General features: G+C 26.8%; 4 protein-coding genes across 6 annotated transcripts in view; 2 read left to right on the top strand and 2 right to left on the bottom strand.

Moving 5' to 3' along the window:
* LOC100200122 (U2 snRNP-associated SURP motif-containing protein) overlaps positions 1 to 5,247 on the bottom strand; it is a 44,719-nt gene extending 39,472 nt beyond the window's left edge. The window contains exon 1 of the mRNA XM_065788409.1: positions 5,056 to 5,247. Within this exon, the coding sequence (XP_065644481.1) occupies positions 5,056 to 5,157 (102 nt within the window). The 5' untranslated portion in view covers positions 5,158 to 5,247. The remainder of the gene's footprint in view (positions 1 to 5,055) is intronic.
* Positions 5,248 to 7,139: 1,892 nt separating this feature from the next.
* On the bottom strand, positions 7,140 to 8,622 carry LOC101235215 (transmembrane protein 177). The gene has a single exon (XM_065788408.1). The coding sequence runs from the start codon at positions 8,082 to 8,084 to the stop codon at positions 7,149 to 7,151; it is 936 nt and encodes a 311-aa protein (XP_065644480.1). The 5' UTR covers positions 8,085 to 8,622; the 3' UTR covers positions 7,140 to 7,148.
* An 8,116-nt stretch (positions 8,623 to 16,738) lies between these two features.
* LOC136074465 (uncharacterized) lies at positions 16,739 to 17,542 on the top strand. The gene has a single exon (XM_065786786.1). The coding sequence runs from the start codon at positions 16,739 to 16,741 to the stop codon at positions 17,540 to 17,542; it is 804 nt and encodes a 267-aa protein (XP_065642858.1).
* A 2,954-nt stretch (positions 17,543 to 20,496) lies between these two features.
* Positions 20,497 to 27,257, top strand: part of LOC101235301 (transmembrane protein 145) — a 49,841-nt gene continuing 43,080 nt past the window's right edge. Inside the window, exons 1-3 of one of the 3 annotated variants that reach the window (XM_065788406.1) lie at positions 20,497 to 20,574; positions 24,892 to 24,966; positions 26,527 to 26,598. In XM_065788406.1, coding sequence (XP_065644478.1) covers positions 20,560 to 20,574; positions 24,892 to 24,966; positions 26,527 to 26,598 — 162 coding nt within the window. In that variant the 5' untranslated portion in view covers positions 20,497 to 20,559. Of the gene's footprint in view, positions 20,575 to 20,594; positions 20,689 to 20,906; positions 21,075 to 24,891; positions 24,967 to 26,526; positions 26,599 to 27,257 lie in introns of those variants that run through there. The other 2 variants (XM_065788407.1, XM_065788404.1) reach the window with 2 other exon arrangements.

Raw genomic sequence — 27,257 nt, 5'->3', positions numbered from 1 at the left:
ACTTGTATATTTTGATCTAGTGATACACATTTGTGATTTAATTTATTATTATTATTTGTAAGTTAAATAAAGACTGTGAAATCAGTGCTCATAAAGTTTTTAACATTTGGTTTTTGATACCTGAATTTGAAATGGGACATGGTAAGCATTTAACGAATGAAAAAACATTTCTAAAAAATGTATGCTATGTTTACAAGAAAAATTATAACTCATTTAGATCAAAAAATTTACTTATTAAAAAATTTGAATTGATTTCCAAATGTAGACATGAAAATAAGTTTCTTTAAAAAATTTATAAAAACAAATGAGCAGTCTAAAATTATCCTTATTCTAAAGAATTTTTTATATGATTATCTAATGTAATTGATGCAACTTTCTGGGTGCAAAACACTGTAGTTATTACATAATTAATTAAAACAATTCCCAACTTCCTGTGAAATAATTTTTCTATTATTTGAACTTTTTGATATTTAGACATTCAATAACGTAAAGTTTTAATGACGTTCGTTTAATTTATGAAAATAAATTACGATCACGAATATGTTATCGGTAACAGATAAATAACAAAAAAAAACTCTTTATTGTTTAAAAACATTATTAAAAAGAGTTCACAAATTAAATAAGAAAAAATTTATTACCAGTTAATAAAATAATTAAAAACCAACTGTAAATTCATAAGAAAATAAAGAAACACTATTTTACGTTTCATGAAAAAAATATTTTTTTTCAAAATAAAATTTTGTTCATATTTGAAAAAATAATAAAAATAAAGAACTTAGATTTTGTTTGTAAATTTTGTTATAGTGAGAAAAAAACAAACTGTTTGATGATTTTTAAAGTGTTAATAAATTAACTTTAATTACAATGCAGTACTTGAAAAGACGCTAGTGACGCAATATAACTTCTAACGATGCAAAATATATTTGCTGAGTTGAGTTACTTAGAAATGTGTTACGTGTTTTTGCTACGCAGCTAAATCTCGTAACAAGACCTGATATATATATATATATATATATATATATATATATATGTATGTATGTATGTATATATATATATATATATATATATATATATATATATATATGTATGTATGTATATATATATATATATATATATATATATATATATATATATATGTATGTATGTATGTATGTATGTATGTATATATATATATATATATATATATATATATATATATATATATATATATATATATATATATATATATATATATATATATATATATATATGTATGTATATATATATTTTAATATATACATTATCAAAAATAAATTATATTTTTTTATCAGAATAAAATTATGTATTTTTCTTAAATTAGTTTTAAATTAAATCATATACTTTTTATCAGAAATAAATTATATTGTAATGATCTTTGCTTCAAGCTTAAAATATTAGCGTTAAAATATTAGCGTACAAGCAAAAAAATTGATCATTACATTAAAAAATATATATTAACTATAAATTATTTATTAATATATAAAAATTTATGTAAAATTTTTAAATGCAATCAAAAGTTGCATAGATATTCTTGTGCTTGCAAGATGATAAATAAATTATTATTATTAATTTTATTATATATATTTCTTTAATGGTATTTTTTTTTACGTTCTGTTTGATAACTATGTATAAAAATAAAATTGTCACTAAATATAAACAATTTTGTTTTCTGTTATTGAATATTTCAATAAAATAATTAGCTCAAAAGAAATTTAGTTTTCATAGTTTTTAATTTTATTTGAGTTTTTTTCATTAGTAAATAGCGCTTACATCTAACATAATTGTCATTCAAACTTTTGTAACAAACTTTTTTATATAAAATTAATTACTTCTTTATATTACCACATATAGAATAATTTAAAAGTTAAAAAACGATAAAAATTGCATAATAGAAATTGCTCTAGGCATACATAACGCGTACATAAATTGCTGGCAGCTTTATGCTTTACAAACAAGGCCTGCATATACATATATATATATATATATATATATATATATATATATATTATATATATATATATATATATATATATATATATATATATACAGAGTTAAAAAAACATTTCTTTATTATCTTGCAAGTACAAGATATTTTATTTAGACAACTTTTCATTGTAATAAAAAAAATTATTTTTATTGCAATTTTTTTGGTTATCCTTAAATCCTTTTATATGTGTTATTAGACTGCATCAAAAAAAAATGTGCACAAAACACAAGTTAAACTTTTTTTTATTAGTAAGCGCAATGATAAAATATTTTTTAAACTTTGTTTTTGTTAATTGAGTTAATTTTTCATCTTCTTTTGGTAATTTTTCATATTATGGTTGTTAAAAAAAACTTAACTATAGAAATAAAATAAAAATAAAGAGAATTTTATGACATCAAAATTCATATTAAAGGGATCCCGAACCTCCAAGACATGTTGTGTTCAAATTTAAAAAAATGATTAAAAAAATTTTGGGGCTAAATTTTTTTGATAAAAACAAAAGAATAAATGCATACCAAGAAAACTAAGTTTTTTGTTTTAGACAAAGCTTACCTTTTATTTATTGTAGGCCAAATAGTCTTCATAATATATACTGCAATTTACAGACTTGATAATTTATTCAAGCGCAATTTATTCCTTCAAGTTTTAGAACATGACGTCATTGATTTTTTGATTGTTTACATAATCGATCTTTTAAACAATAAAAAAAAATCAATGACATCATGTAGTAAAACTCTTAGAAATAAAACGCGCTTGAATAAATTATCAAATCTGTAGGTTGCGGACCAATATGGACATCTCTTCCAAAAGCAATGTCATTGTATGTAGAATTACTGTGTGTAAGTGTTTGGAAAAAGTATGTAGTAATGATGCAGACAATGACATTCCCAAATGTTATTGTGCCCAGTGTAGAAATTGGAATATACTGGGCTATGTTATTGCCATCAACAATGTGAAAATAATTAAAACACTGCATAAAAATAGAATCAGCCTTGGGAAATGGATACATTGAAAAATAGATTCATGTCAGATCTCATTTTTCTGAAAGTTTAACACTTATAGTCCCACAATTTAAACAAGTTTCCATAATGCCATATTCTTATTTAAATATGCATCAGCCCTTGTTGAAAAGCGTTACACAGCTCACAATTTATATACAAAATGGAAACGTGTTCAACAATTTTATGTTAAGCAAAATTTTTGTCTTTATAAAATTTTTATATAAAATATAGAATTATCTTCATAAAATTTTTATCTAAAATATAGTTATCTCTATAAACTTTTTATCTAAAATATAGAATGTAAAATTTATTTTTTTAAAGAATGCAAAATAGTTTTGCTATATTTAAAGAAATTTTTTTTCTTATTATTTGGTAACTCATTCATTACATAAAAACTTTATAAGTCTTCTAAAAAAAAAATAGTGATAAAGCAAACTAAAGATTATTATACTATATATAAGATTGTTTTTAGAAATAAATTGTAAGGAAATATAATCATTTTTAAATAACAAATTTAGATTTCATCAGTAATTTTTGTTATAGTTATATTGTCTAAATGATTTTTTTACAACCAGATGGTTTTTCAAGAGTGTTTTTCAGAAGACTGAGTAATTTTTTGTGATACCACCACTAGGAATATTACTATCCAAGGTTTATAAGCTCTTAACATTACTATTTTTATATGCTACTAGGTAAGCTGCCTTCATCATAGCTAAGGAATATCTTGTACCTCACCTTCCCAAATTGTATGATTTATAACTTCTGTGATTTACTTATTTAAATACAACAAAGAAAAATTGAAACAACTTTTTACAACCAAATGCACTTTTTGATGCCAACTTGTTTTGCAGAGGATTAAGTTTTTTACTGAAATATACAATACATATAACAATAAAAATATGGATTACACATGATTTATATGGTATAAATTGATGACTTGAGATTTGAGATTGATTTGAGAGATGGTTTGAGATGGGTGAGAGTGTTTAGTCATCAATGTTTATGTTAAAAGTCTAATGTGGGTTTACCATGAGAGCTGTTCTTCATTGAGTCTTTGCAATTGATTATAGAGATAGAAGATTGATTCAGGGTGGACACTCAAACTTGAGAAAAAAATACCATGACTATTCTAGGACTTTTTTAAATTTCTACGATAAATTAATAGGGTGAAATATCCAGTGCTCACCATGCACTTTACTAAAATTTAAACTATAATGAATATAATGACCTGACCTGAGTGATTGCAATAAAATTATGATCTATAACTTACATTGTAATAACATTTTTTTCAAAAAGGTCTTAGACTAGACACACTAGTACATTTTTTTGCAAATATCTTTAAAATATTACTAGCAGAAAAAAATTAAGATTATTTTAAAAAGTTCTATGGGTTAAAAAGTCCATGACTTTCAATAAAAATTTAGGACTTTTTCTATGACCAAACAAATATTCCATGATTTCCATGACCAGTAGTCACCCTGCTGATTAAATGAATTAAGCTTAGGAGGAATAGAACAAAATCTAAGAGTTTATTTAACTTTATTTAAATTAATTTATATTATTTAAGTTTATTTAATTTAAGCCAAACACTTTTTTTAGAAAAAGGACTGATTAAGTAGCATGTCTGAATAAAGTTTCAAGAAACTCAATAATTGGTACTTATTGTAATTAATTGGTACTTATTGTAATTAATTGGTACTTATTGTAATTAATTGGTACTTATTGTAATTAATTGGTACTTATTGTAATTAATTGGTACTTATTGTAATTAATTGGTACTTATTGTAATTAATTGGTACTTATTGTAATTAATTGGTACCTATTGTAATTAATTGGTACTTATTGTAATTAATTGGTACTTATTGTTATTAATTGGTACTTAATGTAATTAATTGGTACTTATTGTAATTAACTAGTACTTATTGTAATTAATGGATCTACAGTAGCACAGTGGTTTGTTTACTTTTTATTACTTTCTATTTACAAGATTTTTTTATTTGATTGTTTTGTTGTAAAAAAGCAAAAAATAAATAAATAAAAAATTTATACCCTTTTTTTTTCCACTTTATTGACTTTATTTACTTGCTTTGAACTCGATTTACCTTTTAAAACATTGTGTCCTTTAATAAATTTCTTTGTTTTATCAGCCATTATTCAATATAAGTTAAAATTACATGATAAGCAAAATATTTGTATTTTGATGATTTTAGTAAACTAATTTATTGTTAATCTATAAATAAAAAATAATTGAGCACAACAAAATAAAAGTAAAGCAAATTTGTAATCAAGAAATAATAAATTGTTACTAAGTAATTAAAACAATTTTTTATTTAACATATATATATATATATATATATATATATATATATATATATATATATATATATATATATATATATATATATATATATATATATATATATATATATATATATATATATACACACACACACATATATATATATATATCTATAGAGAAATTGTATATATATCTATAGAGAAATTCTCTATATATCTATATAAAATTTCTCTATAGAAAACTTAGTTCTACTTTCAAAAACACAAAAAGTCTACCAATACAGACAAAATTCTGTAAATGTACATAGATTTTCATTAAAACCTAATACTATTCATTAAATAATTTTTATCAAAAAAAAAATCAAATAAAACAGTTTTAAGTCACAACCTTTGGATGCATTATATATATGCAGTCAACTATATATGACAACCTTAACAAACCTTGTAAAAAATAAAAAAAGTAAAACAAAAAACAAAACAAAATTTTCTTAAAGGTAATAGTAATAGTAATTCTCAAAACATAAAAAATTTAATGTGTTACACTTAAGTCTGAATTTAATAGTACAGAAGTTTTATTGTTTTTAATTCTTTTAGCCGCAGTGATAATTTTGGATTCATATAGTCTTGCAAATTATTTCCAACATCAGATATAATGTCTTCTTTATGATTCATAAGACGAACAATTCTGTTAACTTTCATTTGCTTGCGCAACATAAGTATACCTCCATCACAATAATCTTTACCTAACTGTGCTGCAAATTTGTCAGCCCTAAATTCTAGAAAATGAGCTATATAACGGTCAGTAAACTTAAAAATTGTGTAACCTGAAAACCAAACAAATGAATTGATTAGCGCTTTTAAAGCTAATGGTCTTTGCATTTTAAATAAAGTTGGAGCCCAGAGACCAGCTGGAAAAAATATAGAAAACATAATAACACTATTAATCAATGAACCCATGAAATGATGTTCCTTGATATGCGTTAACTCATGAGCAATTATAAACTTAACTTGCTGTTCTGTTAAAAAAAGTGAATCTATTAACTGTTTACCAGTATATGAATTGGGATCAACAATTTTAGAATTAAAAGCAAAATTGGAAGAGTTAACTTGTTTGACATCTGTTATAAAAGACCCTTGCGGTAACCCAATAATGGGTTTACCTGGAAAATATAATGATCCGGCACTACATGAATTTAATTGCTTTGCAATAACCAGATCAACTTTTCTTTTGTCAATTTTCATATCTTTACAAACCTCATGTAATACATTATCGTAGATGTCGGAAATATTTTCATTAGTTTGAGTCTGCCTCCCAGCTTCTATGAACAATAATGAGGGATATAACTGAGGAACTGTTTTTATTGCCAAAACAGTTGTTAGGCCACAACCAGCTAATACTTTTACTAACCGAAGGTATGTCTGTTCTTGCATATCAATTGAATTTGAACTTGAAAATGATTGAATGCTAATCTTCTGATTACTATATTAATTAAAAAATTTATTAATTTATCAATTTAATAAACCTCTAAAAAAAACCTAAAAGGTTCATGATCTTTTTTTATAACTTAACATCCAGACAAACTTTTAAACAAAAGCAAAAAATAAATAACCTTATAAATTGTGTAAATTTAATATATATTTTTTTATTATTATTAATATGCTAAACATATATAATAATAATATATTTATAGTTTATAACCTAGTTTTAATTTTTAAACTGAATTATTTTAGATTTTTAAAATAAAAAATTGTTTAAATTTCATATGTAAAAAAATTTTTTAGAAAATATCCAAACCATTATTTATAAATTTCATATATTAAAAAAAAAAGACTAATTGCAAAGGTCAATATAATTCATCTCTGATAATTTCCATTTTTTTTAATCGTTCTGATCTCTTTGGATGGGTTATATCATGTATAGTATCTCCAATGTCTGTATATAGCTTATCTCCTTCAAGGCCATTTAATTTACGTAAAATCAAATTCATCTGTAGCCTTTTTTTTGAGTAGCTTATCCCACCATCACAATACTCCTTCCCTAAATGTGAAGAAATTTTGTCAGCTTCAAACTCAAAATAATATGACAAATACTTATGTGTTGTTTTATAAATAAATACACCTAAAGACCAAACCAATAGATTTATAAACACCCTGTGAAAAAATGACAAATTTTTTAAACATGAAGAAAAAAAAAAACCAAGTTTATAAAATGTATATAACAATCCAGAACTGTGTAAAACAAATGCAGAAAAATGTTGATTTTTAATATGAGCCAGTTCATGTCCTAATAAAAATTTTAGCTCTTGATCTTCTAATGAAATAGTTTTGAAAAGATCAGCGCAAATTTTGGAATCAATGGGTCTGTTATTAAACAAAATAAGTTTTTGTACTTCTGATTCATTACTGATATTGCATGTTCGAGATAGACCTATGATAGCATTACCATAAAAATAGAAACAACCTGCACTAACAGTACTAAAACCAGAAACATAGCGAAGTTTCACCCTTTCAGAGTCAATACCCATTTTTTGACATGTTTCTTGCAGCAAACTAGAATGTTTATCTTTAACTTCTTCTTGAATAAAAGATTTTGAAGAATGAAAAAATCTATTTGGAAAAAGGTGTGGTAATGTTTGTGCACCAAACAAGGTTACAAAACCCATTCTGGCAATAATACGACATCCACGTATATATTCTTTTTCTAACCTACTAATCATTTTGCTATAATAAAAAATAATAAAAAATTGAATGCTTTTAAATAACAAATAAATTTTCCACATGAATTCATGGCATTAACAAAAGCTAAAAACTGCTAATATAGTAAAAATCATTATAGTTCTGCGTACTTTTTAAAACTTATAAGCATAAAAAAACTTTAGAAAAAAATTTACGATAGATAAATTAGAAAAAATAAAAACATTGTAAAAAACATTGTAAAAAAACAAATTTAAACATATAACATCTTACTTTTCTTACAATTTTGAATTTCCTAAATTATTAATTAAATAAAATAGCATATGAAATATGCTATGTTTCTTTTTTTACTCGAATAGAACTAAATATGCTGGATTTGAAATATTTTAGAAAAAGTGCACTATATTCAACAACAACCAACATAGCTAATAATGATGGCAAATCGGAACAATACTGTATCATTTGCATTTAAAATCTAAATTCATTAAAAACAGTAATTCGTGTAAAACAATAATTACAAAATGAAGTAAAAAAAATTCAATGATAAAAATTGAATTTTTATAATAAAATTTTTAAGTTTTTAAACTTGGACATATCGTTCTTCGGCGCCATGTTCGAACTATGGCTTCATTTTTGAAATCAGCGCACAGTTTTAGAGTTTCATATTTTTCAGAATGGTTTATTTTTTATAAAAAAATTAGGAACATGAATGTTTTTGTGCAATTTTTATATTAATGCGCTTGATTTACATTTATTTTATTGCGAGATGCACTTATAAGCTAATGCAGCATTAATTTTAAAAGTTAAGAAAGTTTTACTGAAGTTTCATTTCATCTATGAGATGATGAAAGAGGAGGGCTTAGTTTCTTCATCTTCTCTGGATATACATTCCTAGTTGAGAGGTGTAGAAAAGACCGTTATGCAAACTGATCTAAAAATCATTTAAAAATAATAGTCTATTTTAAAAACACTCCGCGATCAAACAAAGAGTACCAAAGATATATCCGTCTGTTCCGTGAATCCTAGATCCTTTCGACTTATATTTTGTAAAAAGGCGTCCGGAAGAGATCTTAAAGGTGGAGGGGGAGTGGATGGTATTATGCAACGATATAAATGTATTACGCAACAATATGTTTACCCAAAATCTTGCCAAAAACTAGTTTATACTAAAATCTACTGTAAAAAACTACATTGTTTTTGTTATAAAAACATCTTTTTTAAACATATTTTTACCAATTGCAATTAACTAAAAAGATAACAACTCATACTTTTTTTATTACAAAACAGTCAGAGTTTTTAAGTCAATATATCAGCTATATTTTTGTGAGGGATAAATAGAGACGTTCCGATAGGGTAGACAAAATCTAGAGGGTCACCGAGTCTATAATAGGATTGAGGGCCGCCGAGTTTTTTTATATGGTTGCAGAAATTGCAGAAATCGTTAAACGGAATAATTTTGTCTGCGGGCCACAGATTGTGTCGCGACGCTGCTGGGGATAAAATGTTGCTGCATAACACAAACACACACAAACACACACACACATATATATTTAAACAATTTTAAAATGTATTCTACAAAATAGAGTGCTTAATGTTCTTAAAAGAACAGAGCAATTAAAAAGCAGTAGAAAATCACTTAAAGAAATTTTTGTTAAGTGATTTTCTACTACTTATATATATATATATATATATATATATATATATATATATATATATATATATATATATATATATATATATATATAGTATATATATATATATATATATATATATATATATATATATATATATATATATATATATATATATATATATAGATAGATAGATAGATAGATATATATATATATATATATATATATATATATATATATATATATATATATATATATATACATATATCTTGTTAGTAAAATGGCTAAAATGCAGAGCCTTTTAATAGAATAACAAGCTAAAATGAAATACAAACAAAAATTTTGTATAACTTAACGTGAACAGTTTTATACTGTATAAATACATTTAGTCGTAGTATAATAAATGCATTTTAAAATATTTACGTTGTTTAACTAAAATTGAAGTAAAGGAAATTGAATTAATTTAAAAGAACAAAATTTTTTTAAATTTGAAAAAAGAAAAAAGTTATTTGACCGGGTGAATACAAAAAGCAACTTTTTTTATTCACCCGGCCAAAAGTTTTTTTATTACGTGAACAAAAATTTGAGCAAAATCGCTCAGATTTTTATTCGTATAAAGTTAATCAGTTTACTCCAAAAATGCTTTTTTGGAGCAAAAGCAATTTACTCCAAACACGTAAAGTTAAGCCATTTTCTCTAAAAACGCTTACGTGAATAAAAATTTGAGTTTTAGTTGATGAAACTAGAGATGATAGCTCCTTTGAGCAGCGTTTTGTATGATAGGAAAGACGCTCAAGCTTGACGGATAAATCAGGTCCAACTACTTTTGCAATGCGTTTGTGGACCTTGTGTAGAAGTGAAAGAGCATCATTAGAAGAACCAGCCCAAACATGACAACAGTATTCCATACATGGACGAATAAGAGATTTGTAGAGATAGAGAATGGAATCAGGAGTATGATAATAAAACTTTAGGAGATGCTAACTTTACAATACATTGTATAGGTGGTTTCCATGAGAGGTCAGTAGTGATTGATAATCCAAGAAGATATAAAGAAGAGGACTCAGTGAGAGGGTTGCCATTCATTAATATAGGAATGTTGACTGTATAGTTTTTTGCGGTAAGTAACTGAGTTTTGTTGGAGTTAAAATTTACAAGCCACTGTGAGCCCCAATCTGAGATCAGATTTAAGATCGGGCGCCTCTTCTAAGAGATCGAAAAGAGAATATTTTTGTCAAAATAGGAGTATAAAGTTGATTCATCAGCAAAAAGAGCTACTTTGAATGTAAAGTTGTCAGGAAGGTCATTAATGTAGATTAGAAACAAAAGAGGCCCAAGAATAAAACTTTGAGGTACCCCAGTAGTTAATGGAAACAAGTATTGGAAAACAAGTCACAAAGTTAACTGACTGAGTAAGAGATTGAGAAATGTAGAAGTTATAGGATTTAGTGCCAATAGGGTCAGTCGCGTTAGAGCCAAGCTATTAAGTGTGATGAGCGTTAAAGCCACCAATAATAACAATATTGTCAGAAGGGTAAAGAGAGGGTATGATCAATTTGATCAGAAATTACACATAAAAGAGTGCAGTCTTGGGAAGAAGGAGAACAATAAAGAACCAAGAGAAAGATGATAAAGTGAAGAGTTGCACTAAGCAGAAGCACATAAAAGAGTGGTCAAAGGAGTCGAACCTGATTTTACCACAAATAGGCGAATTGATGCGTATGTATACCCTCAAGCCAAGGTTGTGACTATTGGAGTACCCATAAACTGAGATCTAAAGAAGGAAGAAAAACAGAATTTAGACTAGGCTTATTAAGAGCTGAAAAGACTTTTGTTTGAAAAAAAAAACATTTTTATGAAAATTTTAAGAAAACATTTGGATTTATTAAGTTATTTCTACGACCTTAACCTAATCAACAAGGATTACTTGCTTTGATCACTTATTTGTTGTTTAAATTATTGTCTCTCAATATCCCAATAAAATCAAAAAATGTAAATTAATATAATGCTTGTTTTATATTTTTGGTGCAAATGTCTAAAATAATGAACTTCTCTCATTAAAGAGCATTAGTTACCCAATTGGCACACGGACGTCCATAGTACGTCCAAGGACGTCCAAAATGGTCAGTTCGAACGTCCAAAATGGACGTCCGAGGACGTATTGAACGTACCAAATGAAACAACTTTCGTCCGTCCATTTTGGACTTCTAAAGTACGTCCATATCGTACACTAAAGTACGTTAAATAAGTATAATCTATCCTACGATTATTACAAAACCAATAGTTTGTTATAGACGTCTTTTGTAAGCTAGAGCATTTAAAATGACTCTACAACAAGCACCAATCGCAACCAATACTTTCTTTTTCATCTTTCACTACCTTCCTACTAATCGAACGAATCCATTGCTCTTTTTTTTGTTGTTGCTTTTTTTCTATGGTGTTGACCTTAATTACATTTTTGCTTACTCGATATCCAAAGATTTTTCATCATGAAGAGAATCTAGCATAGAAACTGAGACTTTGAGGTCTAACAAACAAAGTCGCTTTTTCCCACTTAAGACTAATTCAACAGCTAGAACATCTAGCATCCATTTTAAAACGAAGCTGTCTTTTTATTAGGTAATTGTTTTATGTTAGGCTATGTTTGGTTTCATAAAGTTTTTTTGCACTTCAATTGCAAAAATACAAATGTTAATGCACATTTAAAGTACCAAGAGAAGTTCTTAAACTGCCAAATAAAATTTTATGTTGTGTGTAGAATATATGACTTGCATAAGCTTAATTAAAGTTATGTAAGATTAATAAAGAGCCACTTTCCCCGTTTTTTTATAAATTTAACCCAACACTATTCCCTGTTTTTTTTGCAAATATTTAAACACCTGACTTTTCCCTGTTTTTTTCTGATCTGACAGACACCCTGTGTTAAGCATATTGTAAATGCTCAAAAAAAAAAACATCCAGACACGGACAGCACAATGATATAGAATAACAAACAAAAACAAGAAATTAAATTGCAAAAATAATATGGCATAACGTTCCATTGAATTAAAACAAACAGATATATAAACATTGTACTTACTAAAACACATTTTAAAAAATGGTTTGAAAAAATCAAAATAAGTCCTTCCAATGATACAAACAAATCAACAAGATGGCTTCAAGAAAGACTTAAGCAAAGGCTTCTTTCTCTGCAAAGTCTTTATTTGACATTATCAAATATGTATCTTCCCAATTTATGTTGTGCTTTTTAAAAACTTCCACTACCTCTTTAAGAGATGGCTTTATTTCCTAAGCTACTTTGAACAAATCCAAATCTCACTTTGGCCATCTCTGTTACAACAATTAAATAAATCGGCATAGGTGACCCTAACAGCTGGTATGTAGCATCCCAAAAAAGTATTTCTTGATATATTTTGTACATCTTCTGCATTTGTGACTTCTAAAAATTTTTTTTATCTAAATCAATAATTTTTTCATTCATATTTCATTTTAATTGTTTCAGAAACTATGTAATGTCATTTATTTCATTATTCAAAAAAGTCATTTTAAAAAATTGGCAAAAGTTTGGAATATCTTTTAATGTAAATTTTTTTGTCAGAAGATGCCTCAATTTTTTGCTGAAGATACTGAAGAAGGTTGATGTTTGCTTTAAAGTTAAAAGTTTGAACTGAACCGCCTCTTTAACATTTTTTATAGAAAACGAGCTGACATTTGACATTTTTTCTATATATGCATTAACTTACATCGACTAGCAGATATTGATTATTTAATACATTGGTTTCCTTTTCTAATTGTTAAAGAGTTCAATTTCACATCCAAAGTCTCTCTCTCTCTCTCTCTCTCTCTCTCTCTCTCTCTCTCTCTCTCTCTCTCTCTCTCTCCTCTCTCTCTCTCTCTCTCTCTCTATATATATATATATATATATATATATATATATATATATATATATATCTATATATATAGACTCTATATATATATATTATATATATATATATATATATATATATATACATATATATATATATATATATATTTATATATATGTACATATATATGACGGAAAAAAACACATATTTTTTTAGTGCAATACTGTCTTTACAAGATATATACATATACAAAATCATCAGAAGTGAAGGGAGGTAATCCACTGTTATTTAGCGTGGTAACCCTCCCACCAAAATTTGTACAACAATGGCAAATGCAGATGATACTGAAACCAATGGAATGATTGCTGTGCGAAATGAGTTACTATGTTTCTTAAAGAATAAATCAGATGTCTTAAGTTTTGACGACAATGTTCAAATTATATGTGACTTTTACAAGGAAGAGAAAATATTTGATGCTAAAGCCATAATTGTTAAACTACTTCCAGATAAGCGCCTGGTAAAAAGAAGTGGGAATGATAAATGCAAAAAAACTGTTGAGGATATGTTAAAGTTGCTTCTAGACCCAATAAATAAATTACCAAATTTTTATGCTATCAATTTATCTCGTCTTCCTCCTGTTGGTACGGAGCACATTGATATCAGTGCTTTGCTTCAGGAGGTTACCTATCTCCGATCTGAAGTAAAACAATTTACAATATTTCAGAATGAAATGAGACATTTAATGAGTGCAATGAGCAATAAAGAACCTTCTAGTACTAAATTCCTAAATGATCCTAGCAGTTCTATTAGCCTTGATGTAATTGATAATACTGAAAGCCCTTCTTCTACTAGTGATAAACCTATTAAATTTACAGGGCGACCACTGATGTCAGATATTGTTAAGAAGTGCGTACATAATCTACCTGTAACCAAAAAAGTTGTCCATACAAAAAAAAACATTTTAGGTACATCAGACTCCAACAATAGACTTAAACCAATCTCTTTAGATAAATTGCCCAAGCGTAGTATTGATATATTTGTCTCGAGATTAGATCCTTCTACAACAGAAAATGAGGTAATCGATTGCACTTATGATATTTTAAAAATTGATAATGATGACTCTGTAAAGTGTGAAAAATTAAAATCCAAATTTAGTGGCTATTCCTCGTATTATATATCTGTATCTGTAGATTCCTCCCAGTTAAAAAATAAAGTTGTTTGTTAAATGTCCACTGAAGCTTGGCCTAAGGGTCTACTTGTACGAAGATATTTTAAACCCAAAAATGGCGAATAGCAACAGCATATCTTTTTGTACATTTAACTGTCGTTCTTTTAAAAACAGTATTTTTGCAATTAAAGAATTGTGTCTTACATACGATTTTGTTTTATTACAAGAGCATTGGTTATTACCTAATGAGCTTGAATTATTAAACAATGTACATCCTGACTTTTATGGTACTGGTATATCAGCAGTAAACATATAATCTGATATATTAATTGGTAGACCCTTTGGAGGGACTGCTATCCTTTATCGAAAAAATTTGGCAAATAATATTACAATCATTAAATCTTTAGAATCCAGAATCACTTGTTTAAAAGTAAATATAGGGCCGATTTTGCTAATAAGTGTGTACATGCCAGCGAATTATAATGACGAAAATTGTCTTCATAATTATATGGATATATGCTCAAAAATAAAATCACTTATACTGGAAACTGATGCTGTGAACATAGTTATTGCTGGTGATTTTAACTGTTATAATTGGTCAAGATTCTATGAAGAATTTTCTAATATATAAATCGCCTTGACAATATCTGTACATATGTCAGTGACAATGGTGATATTTCTTCGTGGTTGGACCACATTCTATGCAGTCCAATTATTGATAATCTAATTATATCTATTTCGGTTTTAAACAATGTTATTGCATCAGACCATAAACCATTAGCGTTTCTGATCTCTTGCTCATTAGCAAACTCATCCAAAATATATAATAACAAACCTTATTTTAATATGACAACTAGATATCCTAACTGGCAAACTTGTGACAAAGCTACCTTAACACGTTATGCAGAAAAAGTAGATTCTTTATTAAAATCCGTACATGTACCCCTCTATCTACTTACTAAAAAATATTCCAAATGGCTACAATACAACTCATGATATTGATTTATTCTATAACAGCATCATAAATACTATGCAATCTTCTGTATCTGATACCATACCTCATTGTAATTTTAAACATAAAAGCCATGAATATATTACTCCAGGTTGGAATGACTATGTTAAAGATAAACACGACATTGCAAGAGATGCCTTCAAGCTATGGATTTTTCAAGGAAAGAAGAAACGGTGACATTTTTGAAAACATGAAGCGCTCTCGTGCTACTTTTAAATTAGCTCTTAGATATTGTAGACATCATAATGAACAAATTCAAGCCAATTTATGTGCAAAAAATATGAACAACACAGACTCGAGTAAGTTCTGGAATAATGTGCGAAAGATCAGTAACAGTAATGCAGCGAACTTTGTTGCTAGTGTTGGAGGTGCCACAGGTGATTGTCTTATTGCTAATATGTGGAAAGAGCACTTTCAAAATTTGTATAATTCAACTAACAATGAAAACTATTACCTCAGTTTCATAAAGCAAATGGAATTTTCCACTGAAAACTCTGATATTATTGCGAGTTGCGTTGACATATCCACTGCAGTAAAAACTCAGAAACTAGGAAAAGCAGCTGGACCTGATAACCTTTGTATGGAATCTTTTATGTATGGTGGAAGTAGATTGCAGTTTTTTATTAGTATTTTTTTTAATTTATGCATTAAATTCGGTTATTTACCATCCACGTTTTGTGAGGCCACGATTATTCCATTAGTAAAATCTAAAATGGCTGATTTAACAGACGTGAACAACTATAGAGCCATAGCTGTGTCCTCTGCTATGTCAAAAATTTTTGAAAGTCTTTTATTGCAGAAAATCAATTTGTACAACATTAATAAAAATGATGATTACCAAATTGGCTTTAAACAAAATCACTCAACAACATAATGCTCAAACTATTTTAAAAAGACTGTGCAGTACTACACATCTAGAGGAAGCCATGTATTTGCTTGCTTCATAGACTTTAATAAAGCATTTGACAGTGTCAATTACTGGCTGTTGTTCAAAAAGTTATTAGATACTGGTCTGCCCAAAAAACTTGTTTGTTTGCTTGCATTTTGGTATAGTAATCAACAAATGTCTGTTCGATGGCAGAAAACAAAATCAAACAGTTTTGGAATTGGGAATGGGGTTCGTCAAGGTAATATATTGTCACCACTTCTATTTAACTTTTACATACAAGGTTTGATTTCATCAATATCAAACCTTCGTATTGGATGTAATATAGGTGGTATATTCATGAATGTGTTGGCCTATGCTGATGATATGGTTCTAATTGCGCTTTCTTGGTTTTCTCTTCAAAAACTAATTAGCTTTACAAATAAGGAATCTTCCTTAATTAACATGTCTTTTAATACCAAGAAAACTGTATGTATGGTGTTTAATCCAACTCAAAAATCAAAAGTTATATCAAACTCCTTCCCAGAATTATGCGTGTCAGGATGTGAAATTGCTTTTGTTGAATCTTTTAAATACCTTGGTCATATAATTAAAAATGACCTTACCGATGATCTTGATATAATCAAAGAGGTGAAGGGCCTTTACACACGTACAAATATCTTAATTAGACGCTTTCATTTATGCTCTACCAGAGTGAAGGTTAAACTGTTTAAAGCATATTGCATTTGTTTATATGGTGTTCCTTTGTGGCAAAATTATAATGATAAAACAATGGCACGCCTTCAGTATTGCTATAACAAATGTGCTAAAATGTTTTTCAGATACAACAAATATGATAGTATATATTACATGCTTTTAGAGTTCAGATTACCATCTTTTCATACAATTATCTTAAACTATAGACAAGCTTTTCGTAAACAGTTGATGGCTTGTACCTTGGTGAATCACTCTATGAATTCAGTTAATCAAAGTTTAAAATAATACTTTTCTTTAAAAAAAAAAAAAAAAAAAAATTATGGACCTGGCACCTAATTTGTACATGCCTGTTGTCTAAAATATATTTTATTTATATATATATATATATATATATATATATATATATATATATATATATATATATATATATATATATATATATATATATATATATATATATATATATATATATATATATATATAATGTGTTATTTTTTAAATAATAGATTAAATAACAGTCAGACTCTGTTTCTACATCTGAAATTTATTTACAGAAGGTATTACTAATAATTAATGATATGTAAACTAAAATTTGTTATGTGTTACTAAGTTAGAAATATAAAATTGCAACCAAAGTTTGATAACTTTGCTATTGGTTTTTGAAAACTCCTGAAAAATACTTTGAAAAAAGCTGAGCAAACATTTGTGAAGGGTTTGTTCACAAATGCTTATGCATCATAGTTTAAGGGTTGAAGAGAGGGTTAAAGTATTATTTAAATAAAAAAAAAGTAAATATAAATATTCCGGGAGATGTAAAATTCCGGGAGATGTAAAATTCTTTCTAAATTCGAAATTATTGGTATTTAGCGTTTTTAGATAAAATGTCATCACTGGTAAAAACCCCGGTTAAAATTTCAAAAAAAAGTTTAAAATGGACCACCCTAATGAAACACCCTAATGTAATATTTTAGGAGCCGAAACGTTTGAAAAGCATCTGTATAATTTACTTATTTTTTGCTGACTCAACAAAAAAAGTTTTTTTTTTTTGAGTGTATTTGTGAGTTAAAATAATTATTCTTTTCATTTAAAAGTAATTAGAAATATCTATTATTAAAATGCAGAAACTATTTTTTGAACTATGAGGCGCCTTAATAACAAACATATAATAAATTATATAGTTGTATAATTTCAAATGAATATAATTTATCTTAGCAGCGGCGGCGCTATACAAATCGTGGACGTCGGCGAAATTAGCTTTGCGAGGCCCCTTTATATAAAAAAACAATTAATAAAAACAAACCTTGATTTGGCCGAATCTCCGGGCTTGAATTTGTATTGAGCACTATATTTTATTGAAAGTTTTGAACACAAGTCAGAGCTCTTATTGTTAATTATTTTAAACATATTTATTTTACACCTAATTTTAATATAGGTATTCACACTTATTTCAAAATTTACAGTTTTTCATAAAGTTTAAAAGGATCAATGTCGTTGTTTTCACCTTCCCGAAGTATTGTACCTAAATTATTACAATGCTTGAGCAGGTTGTCTCTTGGCAAAAACTTCAAATAATTGATATCGTAAATAAAATCAAATCGGTCAAAATGTTCATTAGGCGACATTCAATGTTGACTATGACTGTTACTATCCTTGTGTTGAAAAAATTTACTTTGTACTGTGTTTCAGCAGATTGTATAAGTTCATCCATGTGTTCATAACCGAATATTCGTTTTTTTCGTGCTATTATTTTTTCTTTAAATTGTCACTCAATTTCGTAAGCATTTTTTTCCACAAACAATCGAGCATCTGCAACGCTTTTCTCAAATCCAATATTACGGAATTCTTAAATCCAAGTATAAAATGAACGAAAAGTATCAACAGCGACTATTAAGTTTGCCGTAGTCTACTTATATTATTTACATGTAATAAAGTCTCATACCATACGTGTGTAGCAACAATAAATTCGAAAGTTAATATTTCGTTCAAAACTGCTTTGCAGAGTTTCCCAATCGTCCGTTTTATTTTTCAAGTCATTCACACATTCGATAACATTATCAAATTGCATCAGTATAGCTTTTACTGCTTCTATTCTACTCTCCCACCGTGTCTCTGAAAGAGATTTTAGTGTTTGTAAGTTCCGTCGCGAGTATGTCGGCAGTCGCCGACGCTGCCGCTGAATCTTACTACTAAATAAATTATTTTTTAAACAGTTATTATACTACCGATCTCAAAATAAGTAATATATATATATATATATATATATATATATATATATATATATATATATATATATAATATATATATATATATATATATATATATATAATATATATATATATATATATATATATATATATATATATATATATATGAGTTTTATCAATAAAATAAAGTTTTACTTTATTAAAATATATTGCTAAAATATTAATCATTTAAATTTTAATACAATCTTATTTTAAAATCTGCCTTCAAAACAAATTTTGCTATCCCAGATTGATTCCGCCGAAGTAATCCTTATATATCTCATACCAGATGACCGATCGAATCCAACTGGCTGGATATCTTTATATATGAATCGTTGGGAAACCTTATTTATAAAATTTTGGTGCAAAAATGATAGAAAAAAATTTATTTCAACTTGATCAATAAAAGTATGCGATAATTTCTTGAAAAAACATTTTTTAGGAAATAAAGAAAAAAGAATCTCTTCGTTAAGTTGAAAATAGGCTTTAAAACTATTTTTTATTAGAGAGTATTTAGAAAATAATGTTTAAAGCACTCCATAATTATTTTTTCATTAATTTTATCAGCTCCAGTTGGTTTGTTTTTCTAAAGATTATTTATAGCGTTTTCCAAGCTTTTTAAGGGGATAAATAAAAAGATAACTTTTTTTAATATCGATTTCGGGAAAGGGAACTTAAGCATGTCTTTTTTTTTCAATACTTTCTTTTATTATTTTCCAACTGGATTTGAAGTTGTTTTAGTTAACTAATTTGAAAAATAAAGTCCAACTGTAAAACGAGTTTCGCCAGAAGAAAAATAAAAATAAAAAGTTTTAAAAAGTTGTGCAGTTAAAAGCAAATAATCCTTGGTTTCTTGAGATATTAAAAGTTTATGGTTTAGTTTCAAATAATTTTTGTCAAGGGAAGGGCTCGTCATTTTTTTCAGTACAAGCATAGATCATAAATTTTATTGGCTACCAGCGCCAAAATTGTAAGAAATTGCCTTGGTTTTGTTTTACGGAACATCGTTTGAAAAATTGTAAATACTTGCCGCTGTAATCGATTAAAAATAAAAGAAATATGAGCTTTTTAAAAGTAAGAAGAGTCTTGCTGTTTTAATTTATACGAAAGTCATCAAATATTAAGTTGAAACAGAACGCAACTTATATATATGGTTGTCATAGTAAATAAAAAGCTTGTAAAAAGAAGGTTTTGTAATTTTGTAAAAAGCAATTAAGGAAAAAAATGCATTCTTAATAAAAAATCCTTTTTTCTATATCTTTAAAAAATATATAAAATTAAAATGCTGTCAATATTTTAAAAGCGAAAAATGAATAAACAATTCTTTAAATTGGGTGCTAATATTAGAATTTACCCCCTGCATTGTAGATTGTGATTGTATTGTAGCTCATATGATGGCTTTTTAAATATTTCAGTCTTGATTTATTTTGTATATAACTTTTGTAAAACATACTCTAAAATTAAATATAATGAGTTCACTTCGTTTATTGTTTTTGGTTGCTTTGATATTATTTGGATATTTTCAGTTCAATGTGATATGTTTAATAGTTGAAGGAAATTTAATCACTATACAGGTTGTCTTTTAAAACATATTCTTCTTTGAGTTAATTATTTTAAGTTATGAATTATCAAATATGTTATTCTAAAGGTATTAGTTTTCAACATTTTTGTCTTTATGAACATATTTGTTTAGTTTATTGGCATGAAAGGTCTCAATGTTATAAATTATCTGAGAGTATATAATAATAAAAAAAAAATACTTAATTTAAATAATTTTTCACAATAATTCAATTTTACACAAGGTGGCTGCATAGTTTATTACTTAAGTTGCCAAGTACTAGCTATGTTTGCGTTAATTTCTCTCTAATAGTTTAACTCATGGCAATATGCCTAAAATCATCGTCATTAAATCATCGTCATTAAATCATCATCATTAGCAAATTGTTTCAATTTATCTTTTACAAATATTGGTGTTCTTTAAATTAATTTATCCATGGATTGATTCTTAGGTCATGTAAAATTCACCAGAATTACATCCTATTTGTGAAATAAAGTTAAACTTGAGTAGTTTCATAATCAGGTATTATTGTCTAACTTATGAAAACTTTAGTATTCACATGCTTAGCCCAGCCAGGTACTTCTGCATCAAATCATTAAATTATTCTGAAACCATGTTTTAACATAAAAATGGTTTAACGCTTTTTCACTTAATCAATTTTTTTTGATTGATTTGTTTTTCCTAAAACTTCACTTTTTTTTGGTGGTATTTCTAATCGAAATGACCAATCCCATTCTTCTTATTTATTTTTCAATATCCTTGTTTTTAGTAACTGTAATATTCTTCATTCTGATCATTGTGGTAGCTGTAACTTAACTGGCACTAGGCCCAAAATGTTTTTCTTTCTCTATATTCTATCCAGATCGCTTTGTGACTTTTTTTAAAACCTAAATGGCTTAACTTTTTGGTTCTTGCCTTTTACTTATTTGTAACCTTTTTTCAATTTTTCCTTTAGGTGGTTTATACCATGGTATAATCTCACTTGAATCTTTTTCATGTTTCTCTTATATATCACATTCACTTTATCATTGTATTTCTTACAGCTCTGAGTATGTAGGTATGTAGTTAAATGGGTACTCAGGTATCCATTTACCTGCTAGTATTTCTAAACCATAATCAGGTCTTGTATAACCTGGACTCTTTTTTATTTTATTTTTTACTGTATAAATTTATTCAAGCTGTAAAACATAATATAAATACAAATAGCATGGGCTAAAAGATGACATAATTTGTATTATCACATTATTAAGCCACTTGAAGTAAAATAAAATTTAGAAAAAGAACATTTTTAAATAAGTGAAATCATTGAATTAAAATTTTCATTGACTGTTTATAAGAACCACCTTTACAAAAAGTATTATTTTTTTAATGGGTACCCAACAGGCCTCACTCTGAGAGCTCTATATGTAACATTTTTTAAATTATTAAATCTTTTATTCTAATTGCAGCATTAAACTTCCTGATAAATAATCTTCTTTTTCATTCAAGTAACCTCAGGGGTTTCATACTTAGTCCCATAATGTTACTTATATACATTAATGACCTTCCTGACAATCTTACCTTACTCTCAACTGCTTGTGATACAATTATATATTTGAGTCTTGATACAAATTTATCACATTTGGATTTGAACAGCAATTAGTTTTGAATATGATCTCTTTCCTGTAATAGAATTGCAGTGGTTTTTAAATTTTAACCCAAACAAAGTTTAGTTGTTTTCTGAATACAATTATCACAATATCATTGATATTTTTCTATTGTTAAATGGCAAAATTCTTACTGAGTCTTCTACTTTGGAACTTCTTGAGTTATTTTTAAAATGATTGATTTCCCTAAGGAAACAATAAATCTAATCCCTTTGCAAAATGTCTGTGCTTTAGCTGCTAGTTTTAGCAGCAGTTTGAGCTCCTATATATTATTATTAGATTTGTCTCTTCTTTTTTTTCTACAAATGAATAAGTTTTTGGACTGGAATAAAAGCCTTATTTTTGGAATAAAACTTTTTAATTTAAAACACAAAACTTAAAAAATAATTAAAAAAATGCCTTTTTTTAGTATTTGAAGAGAAAAAAAAATTAGACATTATGTCTTCTTATATGTCTTATCTTACATTCGTATATATTTTATATTCGTAGCACCCAAAATATGGTTATGTACAAACTCAAGATCCATTTTGCTAAGACAGTAGATAGTTCTAGATTTCAACTCATTTAGAATCTTTGCTGTTCAATCGCCTTCTTAAACTTTATTTTTTAAGTTTCTTAAAAAATAAAGTTTAAGTTTATTTTTTATATAAATAAAGTTTAACTTTATTTTTAAATTAAATTAAATTATAATTTATTATAATATTATTATAATATTAAATTATAATATATTAATTTAAATTATAAATAATAAAGTTTAACTTTATTTTTTAAGTTTCTTAAAAAATAAAGTTTATGAAGGCGATTTAATCCTGCAAATGTGCTTTAGGGACATTTGCAGGATTGATCAATCTTGGTACGAATTTTTTTAGGTAAATTCATTTAGGTAATTTACAATGCGTTTTGCATAATGAGCAGATGTCATATCTGGCCAAAATACGTACTCTCCTGTACTATAGAATTTATTTATAAAACTAATATTTTTATATATTCTAATATTTTTTGACACTTTGGCCTTGCTTGCTTCTTCTGATTTTCAGTTCGAAGTGGCCTTTTATCTTTTTTACGATATTTGATATTTTTTATTTTATTTAAAATTTTTGAAACACGAATTTTGGGAAGAGCCAGAATGATGAGCAAACTTTTTTTTAATATATTGAATGTTGGTTTTTGATGCAATTATAACAGGTCTACCACAAGATATTTTTCTTTCCAATGATCCGTTAGTTTCAATAGACTTAACTTTGTATACAGTAAACTTTGCATACCCAAGAACTATAAAATGGTCAGGAATTTCCTTTTTTTGTTTATTTTTGTTTCTGGATTATTTTTCCAAAACTTATACAAATCATTCTTAAAGTTTTCATATTTTGCCATTGTTTAAAAATTATTAAGTAAAAAAAAAAATATTTTTTTTTTTTTAAAATACAATTTAAGCACGGCTTTAAAATGAGACTATTACAATTCTCCTTGTACATTTCTTTGCAGAGATAACTTAACATTAACTCTAGTCCAAAAACTTATTCATAACCCGTTACTGCCAAAGAAATGAAAGCTATATTAATTCAGCTATTTCTAAATTATTTAAGCTATCACTTTTTGGTTTCATTTACCAAAATTTAAAATTTAAATGATTCTCATTTTTCAAATTGTATTCTTTTACTCTAACTGTTTCTTCATGCTCAAAAAAATTCTTTATCTAGTGTTTTTTTTTAATTCTATATCAGTGCGTTAGTGCACACCTGTGAAACATGTTTTGCTGATTTATATGTTTTACAGCTTTCTTATCTTGGTAACTATTTACTTGCTTTTTAACTAAGATAGTTAATTTCTTTTTGGGAACTTAATTTCTTTGTTGGAACTTAGTGGTTTCCTACATTTTTGTTGAAAGTAAGTTAGTTGAAATAGTTGAAACTATGCTAATGAAAATAACAACTTATTTGTATTACATAATCAGTAGAATCTGTTCTTTTACAAAGAATTAATTAGGGGAGTTTTTATCTAAGTTTAAAATCTTGCCAAATTTTAAAAATTATAGAAAGTATTTATACATACAAGTCTTAAAAATTTGTTTTATTTTTGTTATATAGTATAGAATAATTGATAAATAAAAAGCTTTATATAAATGCTTAATTACAAAGCTTTTCTTCTATAAAGTTCTAATATATATGTTCTAACGTTTATTTACAGGATTGGTCTTTTATTGCACGATTTTGTTATCTTTCACAAGATGGAGCTATGACCTTCAACTTTGAATATCCCCAAGTAGATAATTTTTTAACTATACTCTAAATTTTTTTTGTTAAATCATTTTGTTATGTCTGTCTTGTATTTCTTTGCTGAATGAAGTATGCAGCTGTTGCTTGAAATAATTATTAACTAATAATTAAATTATTAAAAAATTAAAGTTAGCTCTTCAAAAATTTAAATTTCATATATAAAGTTTAGTAATGTTATGCTTTTGCATTATATAATATTATTATAATAAAGTATATTTCTATATTGAGAATATGCATTGAAAATAAGCGCTTTGTATTGAGACTCCATAATTTGGCTCCATAATCCGATCGTGCTGAAATTAATTTTACCTGAAAGCTAAAACTCCAGACTGTAAGCATCAGTTCAATTTTAACTGCTGGAGTGTAAAGACATTTTTATCCAAAATTTTAAACATGGATGAGTTTGTGCCTACAAAAACATTTTTGCGGGGAATTCTCTAACATTACTTCTACTGAAAAGCAACAGCAGCTGAGGCGCATAAAATACTAGTGGAAACAAATGGCAGAAAATGGTTTCAACAATTCAAGAGTGGTGATTTTGACCTCGCCTGAAGAACATCCCGGTGCTGAGAAAAAGTTTGAAGAGACCGAATTGATTGAATCTTGATGAAGATTCATACCAGTTGATCAATCTAGAGTTTCTAGGTGCTTGAAACAACTGGGAATGATTCAAAAGCAAGGAAATTGAATGCTGTATGAGTTGAAACTGAGGAACATCAAAAGACTTTTTTACCTACAATTAGCGACAAAAAAGAAAAGGATTTCTGCATCAAATTGTTACTGGTGATTTTAATCAAAAAAAAGTGGATATGTTATGATAAAAAGTGGATATGCTATGATAACCCTAAACACAGAAAGGCGTGGGTCAAACCCATTGAGCCATCAACATTGATAGCAAAACCAAATTTTTATTGTTTCAAGCTCATGCTCTGTATCTGGTGGGATCAGCTAAAAGTAATATATTATAAGCTGCTTAACCGAACAAGACAATTACAGCAGACTGTTACTGACAACAATTGATCAAGCTAAGCAAAGTATTGAAGGATAAAAGGCTGCAATACTTCAAAAGAAATGACAAAGTTATTCTTCAACATGACAACATACAATCCCATATTGCAAATGTTGTAAAAAACTATCTGGAGAACCTCAAATGGGAAGTCCTATTTGTCGTATTTACCAGACATTTCCCCCTCTAATTACCATTTGTTCTCGTTGATAACACATGGTCTGGCTGAGCAGCGATTTTCTTCTTATGTAGATATTAAAAAATGGGTTAATGATTGGATTGCCTCAAAAGACCAAGACTTTTGAATCCGCATGCTACCTGAAGGTTGTAGCTGCCGATAGACAGCTACAACCTTCAGGTATAGATTTTGAGTGATCTGAGTCTGATATTCTTATCAAAGTAAACTATTGTTTTTTTATTTATTTATAAAAAAACGCTCATTTTCAATGCATACTCCCAATACTTTCTATTGTTTTACATATAAATAGTTTTAAAAAAATTAAAAATAAATATAATACAACAGATAAGTATGTTTTAAAGGATGCATGTTGTCAAGAAATTATTCTTTACTTTGATGACCAGTGGCCTCATGTTTATCCTCATCCAGAAATGGTATGATATATTTATGTATTATTTTTTTATGTGTGAGACGTTTATATAGGTTTTATTAAAATGGCTGGATTTATTTTAATTGGGTGTGTGTAATTTTTTTTAAATGTTGTGAAGGTTTTTTTTATTATTGTAATCAAGGGTGTGGCAACTGATAAATATCTGAAATTGTTACATGCCATGCATTTTAGTAAACTTGATCTAACTCCAAAATTAAAGTTGTTGAATGAAAAAGTTGACATTAAAAAATTATATACAATTATGGTAATTGGAACAACTACAAATCTTATTTGACTGTAGCTACCCCCTAGCTTTGGGGAAGTTACTAACTAAAAAAAAAATTACAATTGATTCTAATAAGTTGCACTTATTAAAATTCACTTATTTTAATCAAGTTTAAAATTGAATTGTGTTTTGTTTGTTTTTTTGAAAGAAAAAAAAAAATTAAAATTATTATCACATTTCTGTTATGTTAGTTTCAATGTTCCTCATTATCAATTGCTCCTTTTCTTTTTCTTTTTGATCAAAAGAATATAACTACCATTTTTGATTAAAGTTAAATAAATTTAGTACTGTAAAACTTTTTGCTATGCCAAAGGTTGCTCAAGAAAGTCTATTTGTACTGGTAGCTGGCACAACATTTAATGGTTGGAAATTAACAG

Source organism: Hydra vulgaris, chromosome 01 (genome assembly GCF_038396675.1).
Source record: "Hydra vulgaris chromosome 01, alternate assembly HydraT2T_AEP".
NCBI classification, from domain to species: Eukaryota; Metazoa; Cnidaria; class Hydrozoa; order Anthoathecata; family Hydridae; genus Hydra; species Hydra vulgaris.
This window is presented reverse-complemented; position numbering and strand designations above follow the sequence as displayed.

What these genes read in the sequence shown, in the direction of transcription:
- LOC101235215 (XM_065788408.1), bottom strand. Translation starts at nt 8,084, where the DNA reads ATGTGGAAAATTTATTTGTTATTTAAAAGCATTCAATTTTTTATTATT.
- LOC136074465 (XM_065786786.1), top strand. Translation starts at nt 16,739, where the DNA reads ATGTCTGTTCGATGGCAGAAAACAAAATCAAACAGTTTTGGAATTGGG.